General features: G+C 41.7%; 1 protein-coding gene across 11 annotated transcripts in view; it reads right to left on the bottom strand.

Annotated features, from left to right (window-relative positions):
• Positions 1–25,791, bottom strand: part of ARHGAP26 (Rho GTPase activating protein 26) — a 477,291-nt gene that overhangs the window by 326,423 nt on the left and 125,077 nt on the right. For all 11 annotated transcript variants that reach the window (XR_009213838.1, XM_032158217.2, XM_032158220.2 and 8 more), the window contains exons 7-10: positions 18,919–19,023; positions 17,287–17,416; positions 13,199–13,299; positions 1,542–1,636 (exon numbers count right to left, since the gene is read on the bottom strand). Coding sequence is in view for 10 of the 11 variants with exons in the window: in XM_032158217.2 (XP_032014108.1) it covers positions 1,542–1,636; positions 13,199–13,299; positions 17,287–17,416; positions 18,919–19,023 (431 nt within the window). In the remaining variant the exon portion in view is untranslated. The remainder of the gene's footprint in view (positions 1–1,541; positions 1,637–13,198; positions 13,300–17,286; positions 17,417–18,918; positions 19,024–25,791) is intronic.

Below are 25,791 nucleotides of genomic sequence, written 5' to 3'. Positions count from 1 at the left end.
CCAATAATATGAATTCCCTTCAATCACATGCTTAGAAAAGAGAAGAGAGATGCTTAAAGCACCAAGGTTTAGGTTTTGTTTAAAACTAATAATAACCAAATTTGGTTTGGGGAAGGCTGTTTACAATTCCCCTTTGCTACCCCAATCAACCTATCCTCCGACCCCACACCTATGCTATTCTTCTTTACCTTCCCCTCTCACACCTCTACACACAGTAAAGGATATGTACCTCTCTGTGTTTAGAAGTGAAATACCAAGTCTGATGAGCACGCAGGACAAGCTATTAGCAAAAAAGAGTAACAGCTAATACTTGTTGAGCACTTATTATCTGCCCTCTGCCAAGCATTTTGCATGCATTATTTCCTTGAATCCTTATAACCATCCTGGGAACTTCATTTTCCAGGTGAGAAAATCAAGGTTCCGAAAGATTAAATAACTTGCTCAAAGTCACATGACTACTAAGCAGCAAAGTCAAAATTTGAACCCAGGTTGTCTGGCTTGAGAGCCAAAGCTGTAATGACTAAATTGCTTAAGAGATGCAGTTAGTTTCCATGAACTTCTGATAGAGGCTAAGAGGGCATGCTGTCTCCATGGGAGGCCTAACAGCCTCCAGCAACCCCAGCAGCCTGCAGTGCAGAGTAGACACCTGCCAGAAGAAGGCAGTGCACACCCTAGGCAGTACTCAGTCTCAGGATGCCGTAGAGCCAGGGAAAGGTGGCCACAGGTGAACTTCCCAGGGAGGGGTAAGTACTGGCTTGATGAAATGGTATAGTGTTTTTTAATAAAGGGGAGAGATTAAATGGCGTCATACAGAGTATCATGCTGAGATTTAAGGATCTTGGTGCTAGCATTCCTGATCTTGAACAGGCAGCTCAAATAAGCTTAACACGTGGGTTTCATTGAAAAAATTAACCTGTTGCCAAGTAAAGTGTCTCAAAGAATTGGAATGTTGTCAAACTAGCTTAACACCATGAAATGGTACAACTTAATGAGAGACTCTATAAATCTCGAGGAATACAACACACGGCTCTCTCTCCAAAAAATTGTGATTTCACAAGTGGTTTGGTGTCTTTCCTGGGCACGCACATACATTGGTAGGTGAAATGTAACTAAAAGCTGTTTTTTTATTTGAGAAAAATTTCTTCCATTCCAATGCCTTTCGAATCATTATACTAAATTTTTCAGTTAAAAAAAATTCAAATAGCTGATACAATCATGCTAAGTAGTTTTCTTTAAAAGTCTACTCAATCTCCTGGAGATATAACACACATTTCTGAGCATGAAAGCACTAATATTAAAGTAAAACAAAACCAAGCCAGTGATTCAGTGCTGAACCCAAAAGATAGGGAGGTTCTAATGATTCTCGCAAATCAGCAATGGCCTGGATCCAGCACCCTGGACATAGATGAAGGGATGGAGAAAGAAAGGAAGGAGGGAGGGGGAGAAGGGAAAAAAAGCAGAAAAGCTTTGAATGAAAAGAAAAAGTAAGATATAGAAAATCAGCTCTATTTGCTCCTGAGAAAAGCGTGCTAGCTACTCACCTGTCTACTGCTTCCACATCAAAGCAAAACCTTTTTTCAATGGAGTCTGTTTTCCGCCGTGTGCAGGATTTGAGGGTAACTGATTCATCTTCTCCCTAGTGGGAACACACAGACTATCAAGATGAGGCCAGAATGCGAGCTCTACTCCTCCCAGGACATACATGACACGTAAACAGGAGCAATCATTTCATCTTCTCAAATCTGAGTGCTCACGACCATGGGCAGTAGAAGGGTGACTATAAACCTTTCCAGGACAAAGCCTCATGCAGCTTACATTTGTACACCATGTTAGACTTGGACCCAAACATCTTTAGTACGGGTGGATCATGATAGCACCACATCAGTCCATGGTAGATTAATGAGTGTTGACATTGTTTTAATTTGCAGGTTTCATAAGAGTAGAAGATGATCTCCTCCCAACTCTGAGCTTCTATGATGTTGGGTTGGTCATCACTTCTCCAAGAAAACCTTCCTGGACCAGAACAAATATCCCCGGTACGTGTTCACAAAGCACCATGTACGTCTCCCTCCATCACAGCACTGACCATAGCTGAAACTGTGCATTGATATAGGTGATGAATACAATAATGTCTCTCTCTCCATTAGACCACAGGACCCTGAGAACAGAGACTGGGTCAAATTTTGCTTACTCTTGTCTCCTGAGCCCAGCTGGATCCTATAAAAGAGTAGCTGCTCAATAAATAAATTTTAACAACTTTGCTGACACATAATTAAGGTATAAGCTGTACATGTTGAACTGTACAATTTATAGATTTTGATGTCATATACATCCATGAAACCAACACCACAACTAAGCCAGCAAAGAATTCCATCATCCCCAAAAGTTTCCTTGTATCCCCTGGCAATCCATCCCTCCTCCTAGTACATCCCCAAGCAATCGTTGAATCTGCTTTCTGTCCCTATAGATTAGTTTGCACAGCCTATAATTTTACATAAATGGAACTACACAGTATGTGCTCTTTTTGTCTGGCTTTTTTCACTTAACATAATTGCTTTGCTCTTCATCCATATTGTTGTGCATATCAAGGGCTTATTTCTTTTTATTGCTGAGTAGTACTCCATTGTTCAACTGAATGCGGCAATTTCATCTCATAGCAGTAGTTTATTGCCCAGAAACACAGAAGTTGCTGTCCCTGATTTCTTCTTACTGTCACTTAGGAATTTGTTAGGGGTTCTGTTTCTCCTGCCTCTGTCAATCTTTTTTATCTAAACTAACGGGGGAAATTAGCAAGCTTGCCTAGTTTGTCGAAATAACAGAAAGTGTGGCTACTTAAGGTAAAACTTAACCACCCACTAATATCAGAATAGCACACAAAACACAGAAGGCCTAGGAGGAGACAGTTTATATTCACAGGCCTTACACCTATTGTCTTCCATTGAATAGCAAAGATTAATTTCTCAGACAGAACTGCTCTTTCTCTAGTCTGTAAAATATCTGAGTGCAAACACCCAAACATAAGAGATTCTGACTTTGCTGATGTCTAACTATACATCTGATTTAATGGCTATGGACCAGCTTCCACTTTGAAAGATTACATGAGGTGTCCCAGAGAAATGGGAGGGAATAGGGATATATAAAGGATCATCAAATACATGCAGAAAGAGGAGGAAGATTAAGATTCTGTTCCAAGGATGACCATACCATATCAGCAAAAATCTATAAAGATGGTCTGTTCAGCTACTGATTGCTTTAAAAAGTGGGGCACATGGATATCACTTAAACAAGTAAATGAAAAGTTATAACCGTGACAAATTCTATTTTTAAAAAGCTGAAGTTAAGGAGATCTGACCTGGTCAGGAAGGTTAGGAAAAGCTTTCTTGAGCTGAAACTGAAAGAATTCATAGGAAATAAAATAAGGAGGAGGGAATGGAGCAGGTGGACAGGCCCTGGGGTCAGGGTCCACACAGGCTTGGAGAAACAGCAGGGCAGCTGGTGTGGCTAGAAGCCCAGGATGAGGGAAAGTAGAAAGAAGAAGAGTTTGAGGAGTGACAGAGGCAAGACCATGCAGGATTCTCATTTGTATCCTGAGAGCAGCCGGAAAATGAAGAAGGGTTTCAATCCAAAGAAGGGATAGGATCGGTTTTGGGCTGCTCCAGATCTGCAGAGGTGCCTCAGGTCAGAGTGTAGGATGCAGGGAAATTCTTTCGTCACACATTAGGGTCTGGTCTCCAGGAGGATGTGGCAAATCTGCTCCCAACTCCAGATCTGAAGCTATGAGAACAGTGGGTACTTTTAAAGGAAAATAATCCAAATGAAAGGGACAGTGAGGGGATCTAACAGGTGGAGAAAGAACATGTTAGGAAAAGAGAACATCCAATTATCTAGGTTAAAAGATATTTCTGTTATCTATTTATCTACGTTCTATCTACCTCTAGCTCCTAGGAGAGCTTTGTTCAAACATGTATGCAGGCCAGGCATGGTAGAAAACACTGGTAATCCCAGTACTTTGGAGGCCAAGGTGACCAGGAGTTTGAGGCCAGCCTGGGCAACATAGTGAGATTCATCTCTATTTCTTTTTTTTTCTCTTCTTTTTTTTGAGACGGAGTCTTGCACTGTTGCCCAGGCTGGAATGCAATGGCGCCATCTTGGCTCACTGTAACCTCCACTTCCCGGGCTCGAGCGATTCTCCTGCCTCAGCCTCCCGAGTAGCTGGGATTACAGGCATGCACCACTATACCCGGCTAATTTTTGTATTTTTAGTAGAGATGGGGTTTCACCATGTTGCCCAGACTGGTCTTGAACTCCTGACCTCAGGTGATCCACCGCCCCGGCCTCCCAAGTGCTGGGATTAAACAGGCGTGAGCCACCACGTCCGGCCTCAGTCTCTATTTTTAAAAAATATATACAACAACATCACATGATTCCTCTGCACAATCGAGAAGACGTCACCTCTAGACAGCCAGTCCTCATATTTCCTTCACCCTAAAGCTGAGGAAGTAGTGATGTCATGGAAAGTATAATGACTTCAGAATCAGGAGATTCAGACTGTGGAAAGAGGGTTTGAGCACCAGCTCTGTAACTTGTTAAATGACCTTAGAAATCATATTATCTCTCCTAACCTCAAGGTCCTCCTTTGTAAAAGGAGGAAAACTGGATCAAACATGATAATATAGAATAATAAAAGGTTGTAGAAAAGTATAAAACATAATATAAATGTAAGGAATTACTAGGAAAATTAATTCTTATAATATCAAGGTCCTAATATAGCACCCATTATGTGTCAGGATTTGTTCCAAAAAATGTATACATACTAATTCACATAAACCTCTTCACTACCCAATGACATGCTTTCTAGTATCTCTTTAAAGTCTTTGGAGAACCAAACATCCACTATAATTGGTTTCTACCCTTCACTTTCAAGTGTGATTAGAAACGAATAGAGAAAATACAAGATTCTTCATTAAAAGTCTGAGAAAGCCCAAGATGAAAAGCCCAAAAACAGACTGTGTGAGAGAACAATTTGGTGAAGTTGATCTCTGGAAGGACTAAGAATTGGGAAGGGACTAAGGCTCAATCCAAGGAAAGCAGGCCCAACTCTGTTTCCATTTCATGAAAACTAGGGGACACCTAATAATGTAGGTTTTTAATATTCCTCCTAAATGTAATTTCTCTATTATGATATTTTAACATCTGTTTTCCTGAGATTATTTATAAATCAATCCTGCCCCTGCCAAGAAACATAAAAAGGGCTTTGTTATTGCTTTGATTCAGGGAAGGAGCATAGATGCTGATAAACTTCTCTATCGTGGCTTAAGTAAAAGAAAGCCAGGAAGAAAAACTGGAAGTGGAAGAGAACAAGGGGCACAACATGGCTGAGTACCTAACAGTAATGACAACAGCATCTAATAGCACTGGCCCAGACAGACTGAGAGCAAAGCCAGCGCTCTTAACCCCTACTCTATAATGCCCACACACACGCAAACTCAACATGTTGCATAAAAATGTACCACAGAGAGGACCGAAGTGGAATGCTTGCAGAAGACTAATTTATCGACAAATTAGATACAAATGAAAAATTATTTAAGCTGAAGACAGAGCAAGAGAGATTATTCAGAATGTAGTCCAGAGATTCAAAGAGATGAAATATGTAAATATTTTTATTAAAAACATTTAAATATCTCCAGAGGGAGACAATAGAATGGAAAGGAGGCAAAACTCAAAGTGATAATTGGTGAGAATTTTCCAGAGTTATTGGAAGAGACCAAATCTCAAATCCTGGAAAACCAAAAACTCCCAAGCAATAGATTAAAAAAGAAAAAAATCAAAGCTAGGGCTATCATAATGAAATGTAGAATACCAAAGGAAGAAAATAAAGCATAGGAACAAAGAGAAAAGACAGGTACCTCCATAGAAATGCATGTGGCCTGCTGTGGGAGCACTCAGAGGAGAGTGACAAGCAGGCAGGAGGCGAGAGGCAACAGCCAGGAGGAGGGAAGAACTAGGGGTATTCAAGGAGCTGCCCAACGGCGGGGACACCAGGGAGCCATATGTGCCCAACTGTCTCTTCCAAAGATAGCCACATATCACCTTCTACGCCACGTGCTTTTCCTACAATGAGACTTTGATGCCCCTCCCATGGAGGGGCAGGGTCTACCTCCTCCCCCATTGAAACTGAGAGAGCTATTGTGACCATTTCAACCAACAGATAAGGTAAAAGTAAGCCTCTATGACTTCTGAGATTAAGTCATGAAAAGGCAATGCAGTGTCTACTTTAGTTTCTAGAACATTCACTCCTAAAACCTTTTGCTGCCCTGAGGCCACCATGCTGTGAGGAAGCCCAAACTTGCTAATACAGAGAGACCAAATGGCGAGGCCCTGAGAGTATGCAGAGAAAGAGGGAAAAGGGAAGAGAAGGATACAGGAGAGAGGACGACAGCTGTATTTGTCCAGCTTGAGCTGCTTCAGACCCTCCTGGTTCCAGCTCTAGCTACCATCTGCTTAGTACTTTATGAGAAACCTCAAGCCTGAACCATCCATCCAAATGCCCCCTGAATTCGTGACCCACAGAAACGATGAGAAATACTAAAATGATTGTTGTTGTTTTAAATGTTGCTAAGTTTTGGGGTGACTTGTTACACAGCAACAGGTAACCAGGACATCTACACTGCCACTGGCAGCTCTCCAGGTATCAAGTGGGAGTGGGATTGAATCAGTTTCACAGGATGAGGTCATTCAATAATTTTTAGCATATAAAAATATTTGACACGCTTGATATTGTATATATGTGAAATACAAAAATATTTCTTAATTGCAGTTCCTAACATAACTTAGAGCTAAGAGTAATCATCTTATTTTAGTGATTCTTCAGCCTCTTAGGCTTCCTGGAACTACTGTATAAAAATTTTTTAAGGGAGCCAAGATGGCCAAATAGGAACAGCTCCGGTCTACAGCTCCCAGCCTGAGCGACACAGAAGACAGGTGATTTCTTCATTTCCGTTTGAGGTACCAAGTTCATCTTACTAGGGAGTGCCAAATAGTGGGTGCAGGACAGTCGGTGCAGAGCACTGTGCGCAAGCTGAAGCAGGGCAAGGCATTGCCTCCCTCGGGAAGTGCAAGGGGTCAGGGAGTTCCCTTTCCTAGTCAAAGAAAGGGGTAACAGACGGCACCTGGAAAATCGGGTCAGTCCCACCCCAATACTGCGCTTTTCCAACGGCCTGGAAAACGGCACACCAGGAGATTGTGTCCCGCACCTGGCTCGGAGGGCCCTATGCCCACGGAGTCTCGCTGATTGCTAGCACAGCAGTCTGAGATCAAACTGCAAGGTGGCAGCGAGGCTGGGGGAGGGGCGCCCACCATTGCCCAGGCTTGCTTAGGTAAACAAAGCAGCCAGGAAGCTCGAACTGGGTGGACCCCACCACAGCTCAAGGAGGCCTGCCTGCCTCTGTAGGCTCCACCTCTGGGGGCAGGGCACAGACAAACAAAAATTCAGCAGGAACCTCTGCAGACTTAAATGTCCCTGTCTGACTGACAGCTTTGAAGAGAGTAGTGGTTCTCCCAGCACGCAGCTGGAGATCTGAGAAGGGACAGACTGCCTCCTAAAGTGGGTCCCTGAACCCCGAGCAGCCTAACTGGGAGGCACCCCCCAGTAGGGACAGACTGACACCTCACTCAGCCGGGTACTCCTCTGAGACAAAACTTCCAGAGGAACTACCAGACAGCTGAATTTGTGGTCTCAAGAAAATCCGCTGTTCTGCAGCCACCACTGCTGACACCCAGCCAAACAGGGTCTGGAGTGGACCTTGAGCAAACTCCAACAGACCTGCAGCTGAGGGTCCTGTCTGGTAGAAGGAAAGCTAACAAACAGAAAGGACATCCACACCAAAAACCCATCTGTACATCACCATCATCAAAGACCAAAAGTAGATAAAACCACAAAGATGGGGAAAAAACAGAGCAGAAAAACTGGAAACTCTAAAAAGCAGAGCACCTCTCCTCCTCCAAAGGAACGCAGTTCCTCACCAGCAGTGGAACAAAGCTGGACGGAGGATGACTTTGACGAGTTGAGAGAAGAAGGCTTCAGACGATCAAACTACTCCAAGCTACGGGAGGAAATTCAAAACAATAGTAAAGAAGTTAAAAACTTTGAAAAAAAATTAGACGAATGGATAACTAGAATAACCAATGGAGAGAAGGGCTTAAAGGAGCTGATGGAGCTGAAAGCCAAGTATCGAGAACTACACAAAGACTGCAGAAGCCTCGGTGACCAATGCGATCACCTGGAAGAAAGGGTATCAGTGATGGAAGATGAAATGAATGAAATGAAGCGAGAAGGGAAGTTTAGAGAAAAAAGAATAAAAAGAAATGAACAAAGCCTCCAAGAAATTTGGGACTATGTGAAAAGACCAAACCTACGTCTGATTGGTGTACCTGAAAATGACGGGGAGAATGGAAACCAAGTTGGAAAACACTCTGCAAGATATTATCCAGGAGAACTTCCCCAATCTAGAAAGGCAGGCCAACATTCAGATTCAGGAAATACAGAGAATGCCACAAAGATACTCCTCGAGAAGAGCTACTCCAAGACACATAATTGTCAGATTCACCAAAGTTGAAATGAAGGAAAAAATGTTAAGGGCAGCCAGAGAGAAAGGTTGGGTTACCCACAAAGGGAAGCCCCTCAGACTAACAGCTGATCTCTCGGCAGAAACTCTACAAGCCAGAAGAGAGTGGGGGCCGATATTCAACATTCTTAAAGAAAAGAATTTTCAACCCAGAATTTCATATCCAGCCAAACTAAGCTTCATAAGTGAAGGAGAAATAAAATACTTTACAGACAAGCAAATGCTGAGTGATTTTGTCACCACCAGGCCTGCCCTACAAGACCTCCTGAAGGAAGCACTAAACATGGAAAGGAACTACCAGTACCAGCCACTGCAAAAACATGCCAAATTGTAAAGACCATCAAGGCTAGGAAGAAACTGCATCAACTAACGAGCAAAACAATCAACTAACATCATAATGACAGGATCAAATTCACACATAACAATATTAACTTTAAATGTAAATGGGCTAAATGCTCCAATTAAAAGACACAGACTGGCAAACTGGATAAGGAGTCAAGATCCATCAGCGGGCTATATTCAGGAAACCCATCTCACGTGCAGAGACACACACAGACTCAAAATAAAGGGATGGAGGAAGATCTATCAAGCAAATGGAAAACAAAAAAAGGCAGGGGTTGCAATCCTAGTCTTTGATAAAATAGACTTTAAACCAACAAAGATCAAAAGAGACAAAGAAGGCCATCATATAATGGTAAAGGGATCAATTCAACAAGAGCTAACTATCCTAAATATATATGCACCCAACACAGAAGCACCCAGATTCATAAAGCAAGTCCTGAGTGACCTACAAAGGAACTTAAACTCCCACACAATAATAACGGGAGATTTTAACACCCCACTGTCAACATTAGACAGATCAACGCGACAGAAAGTTAACAAGGATATCCAGGAATTGAACTCAGCTCTGCACAAAGTGGACCTAATACACATCTACAGAACTCTCCACTCCAAATTAACAGAATATACCTTTTTTTCAGCACCATACCACACCTATTCCAAAATTGACCACATAGTTGGAACTAAAGCTCTCCTCAGCAAATGTAAAAGAACAGAAATTATAACAAACTGTCTCTCAGACCACAGTGCAATCAAACTAGAACTCAGGATTAAGAAACTCATTCAAAACTGCTCAACTACATGGAAACTAAACAACCTGCTCCTGAATGACTATTGGGTACATAATGAAATGAAGGCAGAAATAAAGATGTTCTTTGAAACCAACGAGAACAAAGACACAACAGACCAGAATCTCTGGTACACATTCAAAGCAGTGTGTAGAGGGAAATTTATAGCACTAAATGCCCACAACAGAAAGCAGGAAAGATCCAAAATTGACACCCTAACATCACAATTAAAAGAACTAGAAAAGCAAGAGCAAACACATTCAAAAGCTAGCACAAGGCTAGAAATAACTAAAATCAGAGCAGAATTGAAGGAAACAGAGACACAAAAAACCCTTCAAAAAATTAATGAATCCAGGAGTTGGTTTTTTGAAAAGATCAACAAAATTGATAGACCACTAGCAAGACTAATAAAGAAGAAAAGAGAGAAGAATCAAATAGATGCAATAAAAAATGAAAAAGGGGATATCACCACCGATCCCACAGAAATACGATCTACCATCAGAGAATACTACAAACACCTCTATGCAAATAAACTAGAAAATCTAGAAGAAATGGATAAATTCCTCAACAAATACACCCTCCCAAGACTAAACCAGGAAGAAGTTGAATCTCTGAATAGACCAATAACAGGCTCTGAAATTGTGGCAATAATCAATAGCTTACCAACCAAAAAGAGTCCAGGACCTGATGGATTCACAGCCGAATTCTACCAGAGGTACAAGGAGGAACTGGTACCATTCCTTCTGAAACTATTCCAATCGACAGAAAAAGAGGGAATCCTCCCTAACACATTTTATGAAGCCAGCATCGTCCTGATACCAAAGCTTGGCAGAGACATAACCAAAAAAGAGAATTTCCGACCAATATCCTTGATGAACATTGATGCAAAAATCCTCAATAAAATACTGGCAAACCGAATCCAGCAGCACATCAAAAAGCTTATACACCATGATCAAGTGGGCTTCATCCCTGGGATGCAAGGCTGGTTCAACATACGCAAATCAATAAATGTAATCCAGCATATAAGCAGAACCAAAGACAAAAACCACATGATTATCTTAATAGATGCAGAAAAGGCTTTTGACAAAATTCAACAACACTTCATGCTAAAAACTCTCAATAAATTAGGTATTGATGGGATGTATCTCAAAATAATAAGAGCTATCTATGACAAACCCACAGCCAATATCATACTGAATGGGCAAAAACTGGAAGCATTCCCTTTGAAAACTGGCACAAGAGAGGGATGCCCTCTCTCACCACTCCTATTCAACATAGTGCTGGAAGTTCTGGCCAGGGCAATCAGGCAGGAGAAGAAAATAAAGGGTATTCAATTAGGAAAAGAGGAAGTCAAAGTGTCCCTGTTTGCAGATGACATGATTGTATATCTAGAAAACCCCATCGTCTCAGCCCAAATTCTCCTTAAGCTGATTAGCAACTTCAGCAAAGTCTCAGGATACAAAATCAATGTACAAAAATCACAAGCATTCTTGTACACCAATTACAGACAAACAGAGAGCCAAATCATGAGTGAACTCCCATTCACAATTGCTTCAAATACAATAAAATACCTAGGAATCCAACTTACAAGGGATGTGAAGGACCTCTTCAAGGAGAACTACAAACCACTGCTCAATGAAATAAAAGAGGATACAAACAAATGGAAGAACATTCCATGCTCATGGGTTAGAAGAATCAATATCGTGAAAATGGCCATACTGTCCAAGGTAATTTATAGATTCAATGCCATCCCCATCAAGCTACCAATGACTTTTTTCACAGAATTGGAAAAAACTACTTTCAAGTTCATATGGAACTAAAAAAGAGCCCGTATCACCATGTCAATCCTAAGCCAAAAGAACAAAGCTGGAGGCATCACGCTACCTGACTTCAAACTATACTACAAGGCTACAGTAACCAAAACAGCATGGTACTGGTACCACAACAGAGACATAGATTAATGGAACAGAACGGAGCCCTGAGAAATGATGCTGCATATCTACAACTATCTGATCTTTGACAAACCTGACAAAAACAAGAAATGGGGAAAGGATTCCCTATTTAATAAATGGTGCTGGGAAAACTGGCTAGTCATATGTAGAAAGCTGAAACTGGATCCCTTCCACACACCTTATACAAAAATTAATTCAAGATGGATTAAAGACTTAAATGTTAGACCTAAAACCATTAAAATCCTACAAGAAAACCTAGGCAATACCATTCAGGACACAGGCGTGGGCAAGGACCTCATGTCTAAAACACCAAAAGCAATGGCAACAAAGGCCAAAATTGACAAATGGGATCTCATTAAACTAAAGAGCTTCTACACAGCAAAAGAAACTACCATCAGAGTGAACAGGCAACCTACAAAATGGGAGAAAATTTTTGCAACCTACTCATCTGACAAAGGGCTAATATCCAGAATCTACAATGAACTCAAACAAATTTACAAGAAAAAAACAAACAACTCCATCAAAAAGTGTGCAAAGGACATGAACAGACACTTCTCCAAAGAAGACATTTATGCAGCCAAAAAACACATGAAAAAATGCTCATCATCACTGGCCATCAGAGAAATGCAAATCAAAACCACAGTGAGATACCATCTCACACCAGTTAGAATGGCCATCATTAAAAAGTCAGGAAACAACAGGTGCTGGAGAGGATGTGGAGAAATAGGAACACTTTTACACTGTTGGTGGGACTGTAAACTAGTTCAACCATTGTGGAAGTCAGTGTGGTGGGCGATTCCTCAGGGATCTAGAACTAGAAATACCATTTGACCCAGCCATCCCATTACTGGGTATATACCCAAAGGACTATAAATCATGCTGCTATAAAGACACATGCACACGTATGTTTATTGCAGCACTATTCACAATAGCAAAGACCTGGAACCAACCCAAATGGAGTCCAACAACGATAGACTGGATTAAGAAAATGTGGCACATATACACCATGGAATACTATGCAGCCATAAAAAATGATGAGTTCATGTCCTTTGTAGGGACGTAGATGAAACTGGAAAACATCATTCTCAGTAAACTATCACAAGGACAAAAAACCAAACACCTCATGTTTTCACTCATAGGTGGGAATTGAACAATGAGAACTCATGGACACAGGAAGGGGAACATCACACTCTCGGGACTGTTGTGGTGTCGGGGGAGGGACAGCATTAGGAGATATACCTAATGCTAAATGACGAGTTAATGGGTGCAGCAAAACAACATGGCACGTGGACACATATGTAACAAACTTGCACATTGTGCACATGTACCCTAAAACCTAAAGTATAATAATAATTTAAAAAAAAATTTTTTTAATTATTAATTTCAAATTTATAATGAAACATAAATATAACACTGGAGGTGTTACTTTATACATGCACTATAATCATTATGTTAGCCAAGCAAATCAAACATCAAATTTTAAAAATGAACTCACCCCTTTTCCTCCTGACTTTTGGTCAAATGGTACCATGGTGATTTGTTTGGAATCCCGTTGATATGTACAGTAGTGCTTCACCCAAGAAGTTCCAAAGTGACCTAAAAGGTAATATTTCCCATAAAATATCTATACATTTCACTGTATGCTATACATCGTGAGCTGGAAAAACCATAACCCATAATTCATAATGCTCATCTACCCTTATACTATGTTAAGAGTAATATATTCTCCACACCAGCTAGAATGAATAGACAGAAATCTGATCCCACAGGCTCAAATGAAACCAACCCAGGGATTTCCCCCAGGGACCAAAGAAGACTGTTTCTCATTAATGCTACATCCAGTGAGTCTTAAAATACCACGGAAGCAAAGGTTCCCTGGGGAAACTAATCCACGTTCCCATCATCAAGCCCCAACTGAAGTTTCCACTCTCTTCACTGACAGGAGTAAGAAGAGAACACAGAAAGCCTTCTCCAAGCGCTTGTGACCATTCCCATCTGTTGCGATGACATCATGCTTCCCACACAGCTGCTCTGTGACTGTGTGCACAGACATCAGGGGTTCTGACCTACTTCCAAACCCCTAACTTACTTTAGCAGAACTCAAGAAGATCTGAAAAGCAGACAAGGAGACCTCAGAGACACCAGAGATGCAGAGTGGAAGTGACTGTCAATGCCCAGATGTAACCTCTAAGGACTATGTCCCTCAAGATTAGTATGTCACCTTAAGAGGGAGGTGCCATGCAGTCGCATACTGGCCAAGTCTCTGATTTTACTCAGTGCTTAGCCAACTACTTGAAAACAAAGCACTATTAGAGGAAGAAGGCATTAGTCAGCCTGTAAAGGACTTCAACCAATACTAGTTTTAGGGACTTATGGAGATCACACAGCAGAAATTGTTAAAAAATAATTTTTTAAACATAAAGAGAATTAGCAGACATTTAATAATTATCAATGGTATGGCATGACTGCCAACTGCAAGTGTTAGATGTCATTTAGTAAACTTGAAAAATACAGTAAAATGTTTCCACTGGGCCATCAAGGACAAATGAAAATACAAACCATCTTAGTGTTTTCTTACAGATTGGGGAAAAAAATTCCAGCAATTGAACAACACAAAGATTCCCAAAGCACTGTATCTTGGACAACTTGAGGATCAAGATAAATAAGGACAGTGATAAATTATAGCCTCCTGAACAAAATAGGAACCCATAAATCCAAACTGACAATGGAAAGATGGATAATGGATGGACGGATGGATGGATAGACAGTAGGAAGGGAGAGAGGGAAGAAGAAAGAGGAGCAGGACTCTTCCTTACATAAGTACACTGGTAACTATGAAATGTGGAGGGTTTGGTGGAACTGAGAAGTCACCATTTTGCAACCATCATAGTAAAGATCAGCTCAGGCAAGGAATGTCAATGGATGCTAAATCTATGGAGGTAAAGTGTGATAAGGAGAAGGATATTTACAGATCTTAAAGTGTTACCTTCAGATTGCTAATTAGTTAGAAGGGGAAAATAGTGACTGTATAGTGGAGAAACCAGACAATACCTTGACTGGGTGATCAAAATTTACATCACCACTGAGGGGCAGATCAACACCACATGTGTCCAGATGTGGCCCCAGAGAAGAACTTTTATGTAAGATTTGACCAGGGATGCATAATCCAAATCTAATCATGAAGAAACACCAGATAAACCCATGCTGAAGAAAACTGTATAAAGGAACTGGACTGTGCTGTTCAAAAATGTCAATGTCATGAAAGACAAAGAAAAGCTGGAGAACTGTTCCAGATTAAGGGAGACTAAAGTCATGACAACTAAATGCAGTATGAGGTTCTGTACTGGAGAGCAACAAAATGCTTTAGAAGGCCATTATTGGTACAACTGGCAAACCTGGAATACGGACTGTAGTTCAGATTAAATATTGCACCAATGTTAAATTTGATATTAGGTTGGTGCAAGAGTAATTATGGTTTTTGCCATTAAAAGTAATGGCTAAAATCGCAATTGAACTCTTGCACCAACCTAACAGATGCATTTACATAAAAAGAATATCTTTTATTCTTAGAAAATACTCACTACTGAAGAAGCATGGTATATGCAACCATATTCTCAAATGACTCAGAAAAAAGTGTGTATGTGTGTGTATGCAAGTCGTACTCACGTTCATACTCACACACCCACACACAGAGAGAAGGAATGATATAATTGTGACTAAATGTTAAAAATTGGTGCACTGGGTAAAGGGTTTATGGTTGTTCCTTACACCATTCTTGCAACTTTTCTGCATATCTGAAATTATTTCAAAATAACAAGTTACAAAAAATTTAAAATTTAAAAAAAAAGTGCTGTATCCCCATCATGTGCTCTGGACTGTGTTAGGGAACAAAAAAGTGTTCTCGTGATAATCAACACACTAATGTTGAAAGAGCACGTGAAGTGTCTGAATAAAAGTGTGTGATATCATATGAGAGTGCAAAAAAGCAACATTGATTTTATAGATGTAAGTGAATGATATATTAACAAATTAAGTATATAGGCAGACTTTGAACTATATTTTTAGAGTCCTAAAAATTTATATTTTCAAGTAGACCTAAAACCTTTTGCAGGGATCTTCTCACTGGGCAAAGAGGGGATCACTTTGTATTCAAGCATATACAATACACACAACTGAAGTAGTTACATTTCTTATAAACCTCAACAGGCTCATCTCTCTAAGAATAAGGAAGGTAATCCTCATCACAGCCAATACCTCCAACACCACTACTGCCCCACTGTTACCAGGAAACTTAAGTCCAAACAAATTTTTGAGTAATTACTAAATAGAATAATTAGTGAAACCAAGTATTTCTATTCTATTCCATCAGGAAGCCATTAGGAGTGAAGACATCTGCCTAACTCTACATCAAGAGAAGGACATGAAAGAACACAAAACCTGCAAAAATCTGGAAAGACCAATGTTCTCTACCAAAGGACTAGGAGAAGAATTACCCATTAAAGAAAAAATATTCACTTTCTTTCATTCCTAGCATTGCATACATGAATTAAGTCTGAATGTGCTACCCCAAACGGCACGGCCCCATCACAGAGCCTTTCCCCAGCCGTAAGGCATGAACTTGTGAGTCATCACTAAAATGTCCATGTTGGCAGCACCTGGCATTCCTTTCCTAGACACCACTGGCAGAGCAATGAGTATTCTTGGCTCTTTTTTTTTTTTTTTTTTTCTTTTCAGAGACAGGGTCTTGCTCTGTCACCCAGGCTGGAGTACAGCAGTGGCAATCTCAGCTCACTGCAGCCTCCACCTCCTGAGCTCTTATAAACCTCAACAGGCTCACTCCTGTAAGTAATCCTCCCACCTCAGCCTCCCAAGTAGCTGGGACCACAGGTGCACACCACCACACCCGGCTACTTTTTGTATTTTTGTAGAGACAGGGTTTCACCATGTTGCCCAGGCTGGTCTTGAACTCCTGAGCTCAAGCAATCCACCGACCTCAGCCTCCAAAAGTACTGGGATTACAGACGTGAGCCACCGCATCCAACCTTCTTCCTGGCTCTTGAAGTGAGCCTTTGTTTCTACTTTTCATAAAATTCAAGTGTTGGAATGAAATGAGTTGAGGAGAAGAGGGAGAGGGCCTAAGTCATGATTGTTTGGGCCTTGCTGAAACAATGCCAAATGAAAACAGAATCACCAAGTATTAAGTCTACCAAAGGATACACTGCTGATAGATAAGAGGGGCCTAGCATGCAAGACCTTTCCAAGGCCACTATGCTCAGGGTATGGTATATAAAGCTGGACTAGGGGTATAGGAACCTCAAGAGTAGAGTAACACTAGAGAGAGAAGAGCAACCATAGAGCCTTAAAGAATTGCAGGTTCCCAAAGGAATTCCCATTCATAAGGAAAAACAAAGGTAGACAAGATTCTGTGGACAACATCTTTCCCTTTGGAAAGATGAACTATAAAATTGTTCTTGTTTATCCAAGCATGTATTTATAGTAAGGTAGGCACTGCTGGATACACCCTCCACCTTCTAGTTAAGAGGCCTGAGTACATCCCAAGCTGTTGCTAGTCAAAGCACTCACGTTTCTCCTGCACGTAGAGGTATCCCTCCATGGTGTAGGGACTGATGGTCTTGTGCTCAAGGGGATTCTCCTTCATCTTTTTCATCAGTGATTCCACTTCTGATCTAGTGCCTTCAAAGCGATTTCTTGTCTAGGATGAAAATAATTGTATTCAAATCAAAGAAACGAAGTATCTGTTTTAACAATCCAGAAGATCAACCTAATAGAATCCTTAGATCTAAAATGAGATAAAGGACATTCAGTCTTCCAGGAACTGGCCAAATACTCCCTTATAAGAAGTATACTTTGGCCTTAAGGTCCTATACCAGAATGACTCTCAAACTCTAGTGACCATCAAAATCACCTAGGGATCTTATAGAAAATGCAAACACCCAGCCCTCACTCCTACAGATCAGTTCAGCACCTCTGGACGCCAAAAAGTGTGTTTTACAATAAGCCTCCCAGGTGATTCTGATTCAGATTCTCTAGGGGCCTGTATGACTTAAGGACCTAGGCGTTCATTTCTCCAGCTGCCATGAATGTTGCTTGCTGATGGCTCACAGATGAGTCCCTCCTTAAAAGGGGAGTTCCTTCACTCAAGGTCAGCCTGCACCCAATGACTAGTCAAGGCTAGAGGAAAGGCGGAAGGGGTCGAAAGCCTGGCCCCCTTGCTTGCGTTCAGGGCGACTGTGAAGGATCATCCCAGCTCCAGAGCCTCCCCTGCACTGAGACCTCTGCTGCATCTGCATCACAGCTCTATTTTCCCCTCTGCGAGTCCAGGTGCCCTCACTCTGTCACAGGTGTTTTTACCAGCATTGCCCCCACCTCCAGTAAGCCCGTTGCATGCCAATCTCGATTTCAGAGCCTGCATTCTGAGGAACCCAGCCTAAGGGGAAGCCATGCTTTGTGAAACCTTTTTCAAGATTCTGCAACTTCCTGTTCTCTGAGACAACACTGACTACTATGTAACCTCCAGGCTTCTAAAAGCCATGCAGTACAACCCACATGGACACAAGATCACCTACAGACAAAGAAAATATGAAGAATAACATGGTCCAATCCCACAGTGAAGAAGGGGGCTTAAGCCCCAGTAACTGCTAACCAAAAGGCCCTGTGCAGGATTCTGTGCACCAAAAGGTCCTGTGTTTAAAACTTGGGAATGCTGACCACACTGGGAGCGAAGTACAGACTTGGATTTCCTGCCAGCCTTCCTAAGAGTTGGACAAGAGCACATCCTTTGAGCCGGACGCCAGCATGTGTCCCCAGCCCCCATCCCCAGAACACACACTCCACATGGTCTCATGTAGTCAGGCAGCTAGATGCATAGACTGGAGGCTGGGTCGGGCTGGGATTTCCACCGCCAAAGGAAATCCTGACTCCAGTGCTACAGATGCTACAGATTTGAAACATAATCAGCAGCAGCACTTCCGAGAACATAAATAGGGCTTCGAAATAATGGAGAAGAGGATGATGGTCTAACTCAGAACCACCAAGCACTCCAGAAATGCCTGCCCCTAGTTTCCCTCTGAACCCAAGCAAGACCCACCCTCCTCACCTACATTCCAAGCCACCTGGATGGTTTCTAGGGCAATCAGGCCCACATTTTGTTTTTCCTTAACCAGAGAAAGGAAGCCTGTCCCTATGCCCACTCACATTCTGTATGCTAATGGTTAACTGTGTCTTGAAGTCCCCGAAATCCTTGGCCAGTTCGTAACCATGGTGATAGAAAGTGAAGAGTCCTTGCAGGAAGGCCAGCAGCTGTAATGAAGGAAGAAAGGCAAAGGTCACATAACCAGGTTGAAAAGAGGTATTATGTAGCTGTATCTAGCTGCCAACACTGGGTTGAAAGTCTAAAAGAATAATAATGGCTGACATTTAAAGAGCACCAACTGTGTGCCAGGCACTATGCCCTTCCATGCTCTGAGTGAGTACTCACAACATCCCATGACCTAAGCACTACTGTTATCCCCATTTTAATAATGAGGAAGCAGGTTCAGAGAGGTTAAGAAACTTGCCCCAAAACACACAGTAAGTGGCAGCCAGAACTTGAAACCAGGTCTCCTTGGCACCAACACCCATGCCCTTGCCCTGTGGGCCTCACCACCTGCTGAGAACGTCATTTCCTCAGAAACCAAAGACCAGGGTTCTGACTCAGTTTCCCTCTAGTACATTTGTAGTATCAGGTTATTACACAGAAGAGGAAGGGAGAAAAGGAAGTGGGGTGTCCTGAGTCTACAGTCTAACAGGCAAAGTCAAATCAAAGAAAATCATCCAACTGAAGTGTATTTCTGTGCTTTCCCCAAACTACTCAAAAGTAAACACTATGGATTCCTTTATTAAATATTTCCATATTCCCACATTTTCACTTATGGTGGTTTCCCTAAATTCTCAATTAAATCCCTCAGGCTAAAAGGTAAGCCTGTTTCATTGTTTAGTCTTGTCTTTAGTGAATGGTAAAAACATCTGTTCACCACAATGCTCACCACACTCCTTCACATACTTAAAAACTATTAATGTCCCCTCCCTGAGCCCCGGCCAGCCTTCATTTCTCCAAACTAAACAAACAACGTTCCTGTGGTCTTTCCTCTCGGAGCTTACATCCAAACCTCACTGTTGTTATGCTTTCCTGGCCCCTTCTCAAGTTCTACACATCTTCCCTCAGTTCCAAACTTCAACCTGAAGAAAGGACTATAATAAAAGCCTGAATGAGATTTAGGAAAGACCAGCGCCTCGCCTCTATCACAAAGCACAGCTGCATGGTATTTGGGGACTATCCCATTAACTTCGGCTTCTGAAGGCTGACCCACATTTTCTGAGGGGTCCACTCTGACCTCCCTGACGTGCCATACCACCTTATCCCAAGACACATTTGCTTTATTTTACATTGTGGTCTTCAGATTTTCAGTCCCTGAATGATTTTTTTTTTTACTTGTTAAACATTACTTATTATGTAAAAAAAAATTTACTTACTAAACATAATCCCATCCCACTTATTTTCACCTAACTAACTCTCCTTTTCCGAGAGGCAGCTCTAATAAGTGACGGTAAAGGAATCTCATCCCGCCCACCCTCCCCCTACTCTCCCACCTTGTTTGCAGCAGGAATAGTAAGCACAAAGTATATACAAAGGTATATAGCACTGGACCTAAACTCAGAGGGCAGGCCAGCCTGGTTTAATCAAAGATCTGGACACTGTAAAGATAAAACCCAGATTATGACACTATGGCCCTTAACTTCCCATTGCCATTGTCCCCGGCCCGTCTATCCCCTTAGATTCTCATGGGTGGTGGGAGAGTGGGCATTGCTGGGTCCTCTGGCTATAAAACTATCCAGTGGCACCATATACAGACCCCTAACATAAATCCCTGAATGAGTGGTAAGCCCCATCGAGTCACTAGAGACTGAAAATGAATGCTTTTCTTCAAAGATGGCCGAAGGATTTGGGCTTACTCTATACAAAATACTTTTTTGAGAGGAAGACCCATACCTTTCCTTCTAGATGGCTCCAATAATAAAGAAGGGGCTCCTCTGCCAAACCGAGTCCCAGCATTCACAATGAAGACTGTTTTCCCTCTTCTTATCTCTGTTCTCCCTGCCATCTGCAAATGCCCTGCCCCATCGCCTTTCCAAGGCATGACACTACCCCTCACTTGAGAATAACGCAGAAGATAAGCAGCTAATTCCAAGGTCATTCCTCCTATTAACTATGATTTATCCTTCACTTAAAGTAAACAGAGCCTCTCTTGCTCGGGGTAATTAAATATTCTCAAACAGCTCACTAACATGCCACCTGGGCATACCCACAAGAGCTCCCCAAAGGCAGGGAGTTACTAATATTTATTTTGTTTTTCCTCCTTTGGTCTCATGCCTTGATTGTCCATTTTTCTACGGGAAATGACTCCTTAACATATTACTATTTTTGGCCCACTTCCCCCTTGCTTCTCCCCTCACAGCACCTTTTCTCTCCCCCACCCCCAACACTATATGAACCTTTGAACTATTACAAAGTGAGAAATGAAAGTCCACTCCTCGGGGGCAGGATGAAGCCCACGGGACTCCAGAGATGGGGGAGCTGTCTGCTTCAAAGAAATGCTTCTACCCAAACACCAGGAGGAAGAGCTTGCTGCAGTCCCACCTGGTTATCAAATAAGAGGGGTCAGCTGTCCACAGGGCAACCTCAACATCACAGCCTGACAAAGGAAAGATCTTTCCCGCCTCCCTGCACCTCCGTCTCCATCCTTGTTATCTTAAAAGAATAACCATAAGCAAAACCTATGCCTACTTCCTAGTTGACAACATAATTTATTTTTTTCATTTTACGAAGCAAAAATCTAATTGCCCAAGTTAATGCTGGCTGCATCATTCTGGATTGTCACCATTGATAGAACAGACCTACTTTACTGGGTTGAATTGTGTCCCCCAAAAAAAGATACGTTGAAGTCCTAATACCTCTGAAGGTGATTTTACTTGGAAATAGGGTCTTTACATGGGTAATCAAATTAAATGAGGATATTAGGGTGGGCCCTAGTACTTTTACAAGGATGCCATAGCTGGTGTCCTTAGAAAGGTGAAAATGTGGACACGGAGACATGCATGGCCATGTGAGGATGAAGGACTGGAGGGAGGCATCTATAAGCCAAGGAATGTCAAACATGATCACAAGCTACAGGAAGCTAAAAGGAGGAAAGGAAGTCGCCTTTCACTGCAGGTTTCAGAGGGATCTCGGTGCCAAAACCTTGACTTCAGACTTCTAGGCTTTACAACTGTGAGACAACAGATTTCTGTTGTTCTAAGACACCCAATTTGTGGTACTTTGTTACAGCAGCCCTAGCAAACTAATACAGCTACCAAGAATCATCCACACAGGCAACAAAGAGAAGGGCAGCCAGTAGAGTGATGAAAAGCTGAGGGGGCTAAGCCACATAACTTCCTTTAACTCATCTTTGACATGAGGATAACAGTGGTTTTTACTATTGCACAGAGTTGCAGTGAAGATTAATTCAGATCATCCATGTAATGGGCTTAGCACAGGAGTGCTGTCAGGAGCTTCTTGGCAAAAGAGAGAGAGAGAGAATCAGGCTGACGTGTTAGAAGGTGCATTCTGGTCCAGGCCAGACTGGAGAAGGGGGAGGCCCAGGGCAGAATGCAAAGTCCAAAGAAAAGAATGAAGACCTGCAATGGGACAGAAGCAGAGGGAAAGGAGAGGAAGAGACACGGCACTGGGAAATATTCACGATGTAAAACTCGGAGGATGCAGTGCCTAATGAACATGGAGAATGAGTTCTCTACTGCACTAGCTAACCTTCAATTACGAAAACTCAGGGAACAGAGAGAATGTGGCTTTATCTTCATGGAGTCAATATGTCATTATCTGCAATCTAAATCGCAAGAACATTTAGTACTGTGACAAGAAAATTAAGACTTCCAGTGCAAATATATACATATATACACATACACACATATGTATGTACATATATGTATATATACACACATACATATATTTATATATATACACATATATATATCCCAGAAGATCTGATTTAGATCCCAGAAGTCTGATTTTTCTTCCTTGGGAACACTACAGCTGTTTCTTTTTCTGAAGGTCAATAATATCCTGGTACTTGAAGTTACTTTCAAGAAACAAATGAACACGGTCAATTTGCATAGAGGTCCCTTACATGACTGGAAGATTCCCTTGACTGTAACCAACTCAAATATGAATACCCACTCCAGCAATTTAGTTCAATAGACTTCTTGCTGGTTTCCTTCCCACCTGTAAGCAATCAAATGCTATTTCATGGAGATGAAGAGTCAGACCCTTCCAGCTCTGCTATTTACTAGACATGATGTTGGGCAGGTAAAGAAACTTATTTGTTTCCATTTCTTCATCTGAAAATTGGGATAAAAGCAGTACTTACCCTCAGAGATGTTATAAGGTTCAACTGACATACTGTAGGTAAAGCGCTTAGCACGGTACATGACATAGTTTCAGATAATATCATCAATTGTTATTTCATGTTCTTCCTTTGTATAATCTAGGCCAGTGGCTCAAACTGAAATGTGCAGCTGAATCACCTGGAAGGTTTACTAAACTACAGGCTACTGGGCCCCTCCCTTAAATTTCAGGTCTGGAGTGAAGCCTGAGAATGTGCATGTCTAACACTGAGATCACTGATCTCATCAGTAGCTTTTTCACTGTATGAATACCTTCTCCCAATCCCCAGCTCCTGAAGCCACTGACCTGCCTAGAAGCTGATGTGCAGAGACAATAACTTCTGTAGAAAAGCAAAGGCCAAACATCTGAATCCTATATCCAGCCTCTCAACATTTAGTTTAACTTTGGGCAAATCCCTATTACTATCTCTTTATCCTAACGTGAGACTGAAAATTTCTTTTCATTAGCTCTCCAGGTTTCTCACTGTATGAACTGAAAAACATCTGCACACTACAATGGTTATATTTTTAAATTCCTCTGGCACTTCTATAGCAACCATCCTGTCCAAGCTGTCACTGAACTGCTTGCTACCTTGGCTAGCTCTCTACTATAAACATCTTGCTTCCCCCAGTGAGGCTGTGAGTGCCTCAGCCACAGCATCTGGGTTTTCAGCATTTTCTATGGTATTCAATAAATACATACTTCTAGAGCTACCAAAACTGTTTATATTAAAACAAGTACGCCCTGTTAACATTGGTACTTCACTCATTTGCTCATAAATAAAAAAATAATAATTGCTAAGTTTTTACTGGGTTCTAATCAGGTTCTGCTCTAAGCACCTCACATGGATAAACACTCAGCCAATCCTCATACGTCTTTATAAAGTAGGTGATATTACTATCCCCATTCTGCAGATGGGGAAAGTAAGGCTCAGAGAAATAACTTGCCCAAGAACACACAGCTAGTAAATGGCTAGGCTGGGATTTAAATTCAGGGAGTCTAGCTCTAGAATCCTTAACCATGATGCTACTGCTTCTTAAAGTGAAAACTCCGTAAGACATGGACACACTATAACAGAATGCCAGGAAATGGAATGGTAAATCTTTAGAGGTTTCTTTTCTCAAAAAAGAAGGAAGGAAGAGGGGGAGGAGAGACAAAAGGAGAAGGAGGAGGAGGAAAACCCATTTAGATCAGCAAAGCTATCTAGCTGAGCCCAGCCTAAGCTGGCTGAACCTCACAGATGTGTGAGAAGTAAACATCTATTGTTGTATGAGGTTTTGTGGATACTGTTCAGCAAAAGCCAACAGATAAAATACCTGACTCCCTAGGTACACCTACTGAGAGATCAAAGTGGATAATAAAACACTCACCTCAAAAAAGCTGGATGGGCCAATTACAAAAAACACTCATCAAAAGCAAGCAAATTTGGAATAATATTAATCGAAGTATATATAAAGATTATTAGAAATGCACTGTTCTTTTTCTCTAGAAATTCTGGCAAAAGCAAATAAAAATAATGCTAAAGGCAAATTCTATGTGGCAGCATTTGAATTCCTGCCCTGACCACAGGAAGCAAGTCTTCAGTAAACCTTTGCTTGAAAGGCCAGCTTGTGCTTTAAGCACGAAAATCAATAAGGGTGCTTTATCTGACAGATAGCTGCTCATACCTAACAGACCCTGTGGAAAGATGGGGATTTTTGACCTGGGACCTTGACTGAAACCACTGCTGGACAGGAAGTTAGATGTAAGGTTTTAATATTCATATATGGAGACTGAAGTAATTGACGACTTTAAGGAATCTGCCAAATGAGGTAGCTGGGAGTGATATCCAGAAATTATAGTTCTAGCATAGTAAAAGATGTAGACATAAGGTTCCAAAGCCAATTGGAATCTTTTTTTTTTTAAGAGATGGAGTCTCACTATGTTGCCCAGTTGCCCAGGCTGATCTCAAACTCTTAGTCTCAAGTGATCTTCCTCCCTCAGCCTCTCAAAGTGCTAGGATTACAGGCATGAGCCACTGTGCCTGACCACCAGTTGGAGTCTTGATGAAACTACTAGCAAGTCTACATGCCTAAAAAAATCCACCCCAAAAGTTTATAAATTAGACATGAGGTACAGAATGCTCTTTACTAGAAAGAGTGGCCACTTCTTTCAGTTTCTTATAGTTTTATTCTTATTTGCTTAAGAAAATTCTCCTTTCTTGGTCAGGCGTGGTGGCTCATGCCTGTAATCCCAGCACTTTGGGAGGCCGAGGTGGGCAGATCACGAGGTCAGGAGATCAAGACCATCCTGGCCAACATGGTGAAAGCCCGTCTGTACTAAAAAATACAAAAATTAGCCAGGCGTGGTGGCGTGCACCTGTAGTCCCAGCTACTGAGGAGGCTGAGGCAGGAGAATCACTTGAACCCAGGAGGCAGAGGCTGCGGTGAGCTGGGATTGCATCATTGCACTCCAGCCTGGGTGACAGAGTGAGACTCTGTCTCAAAGAAAAAAAAAAGAAAAAAGAAAATTATCCTTTCTTAAATCTAGGTAGAGAATCTTATTTGTACAGAGATGCTATGCTTGAGTCTAAATCAGAGGCTACATTTTGG

The sequence above is a fragment of the Hylobates moloch genome, unplaced genomic scaffold, assembly GCF_009828535.3.
Source record: "Hylobates moloch isolate HMO894 unplaced genomic scaffold, HMol_V3 SCAFFOLD_6, whole genome shotgun sequence".
NCBI classification, from domain to species: Eukaryota; Metazoa; Chordata; class Mammalia; order Primates; family Hylobatidae; genus Hylobates; species Hylobates moloch.
Note: the sequence above shows the minus strand (reverse complement) of the source record. Positions and strands in the feature narration are given on the sequence as shown.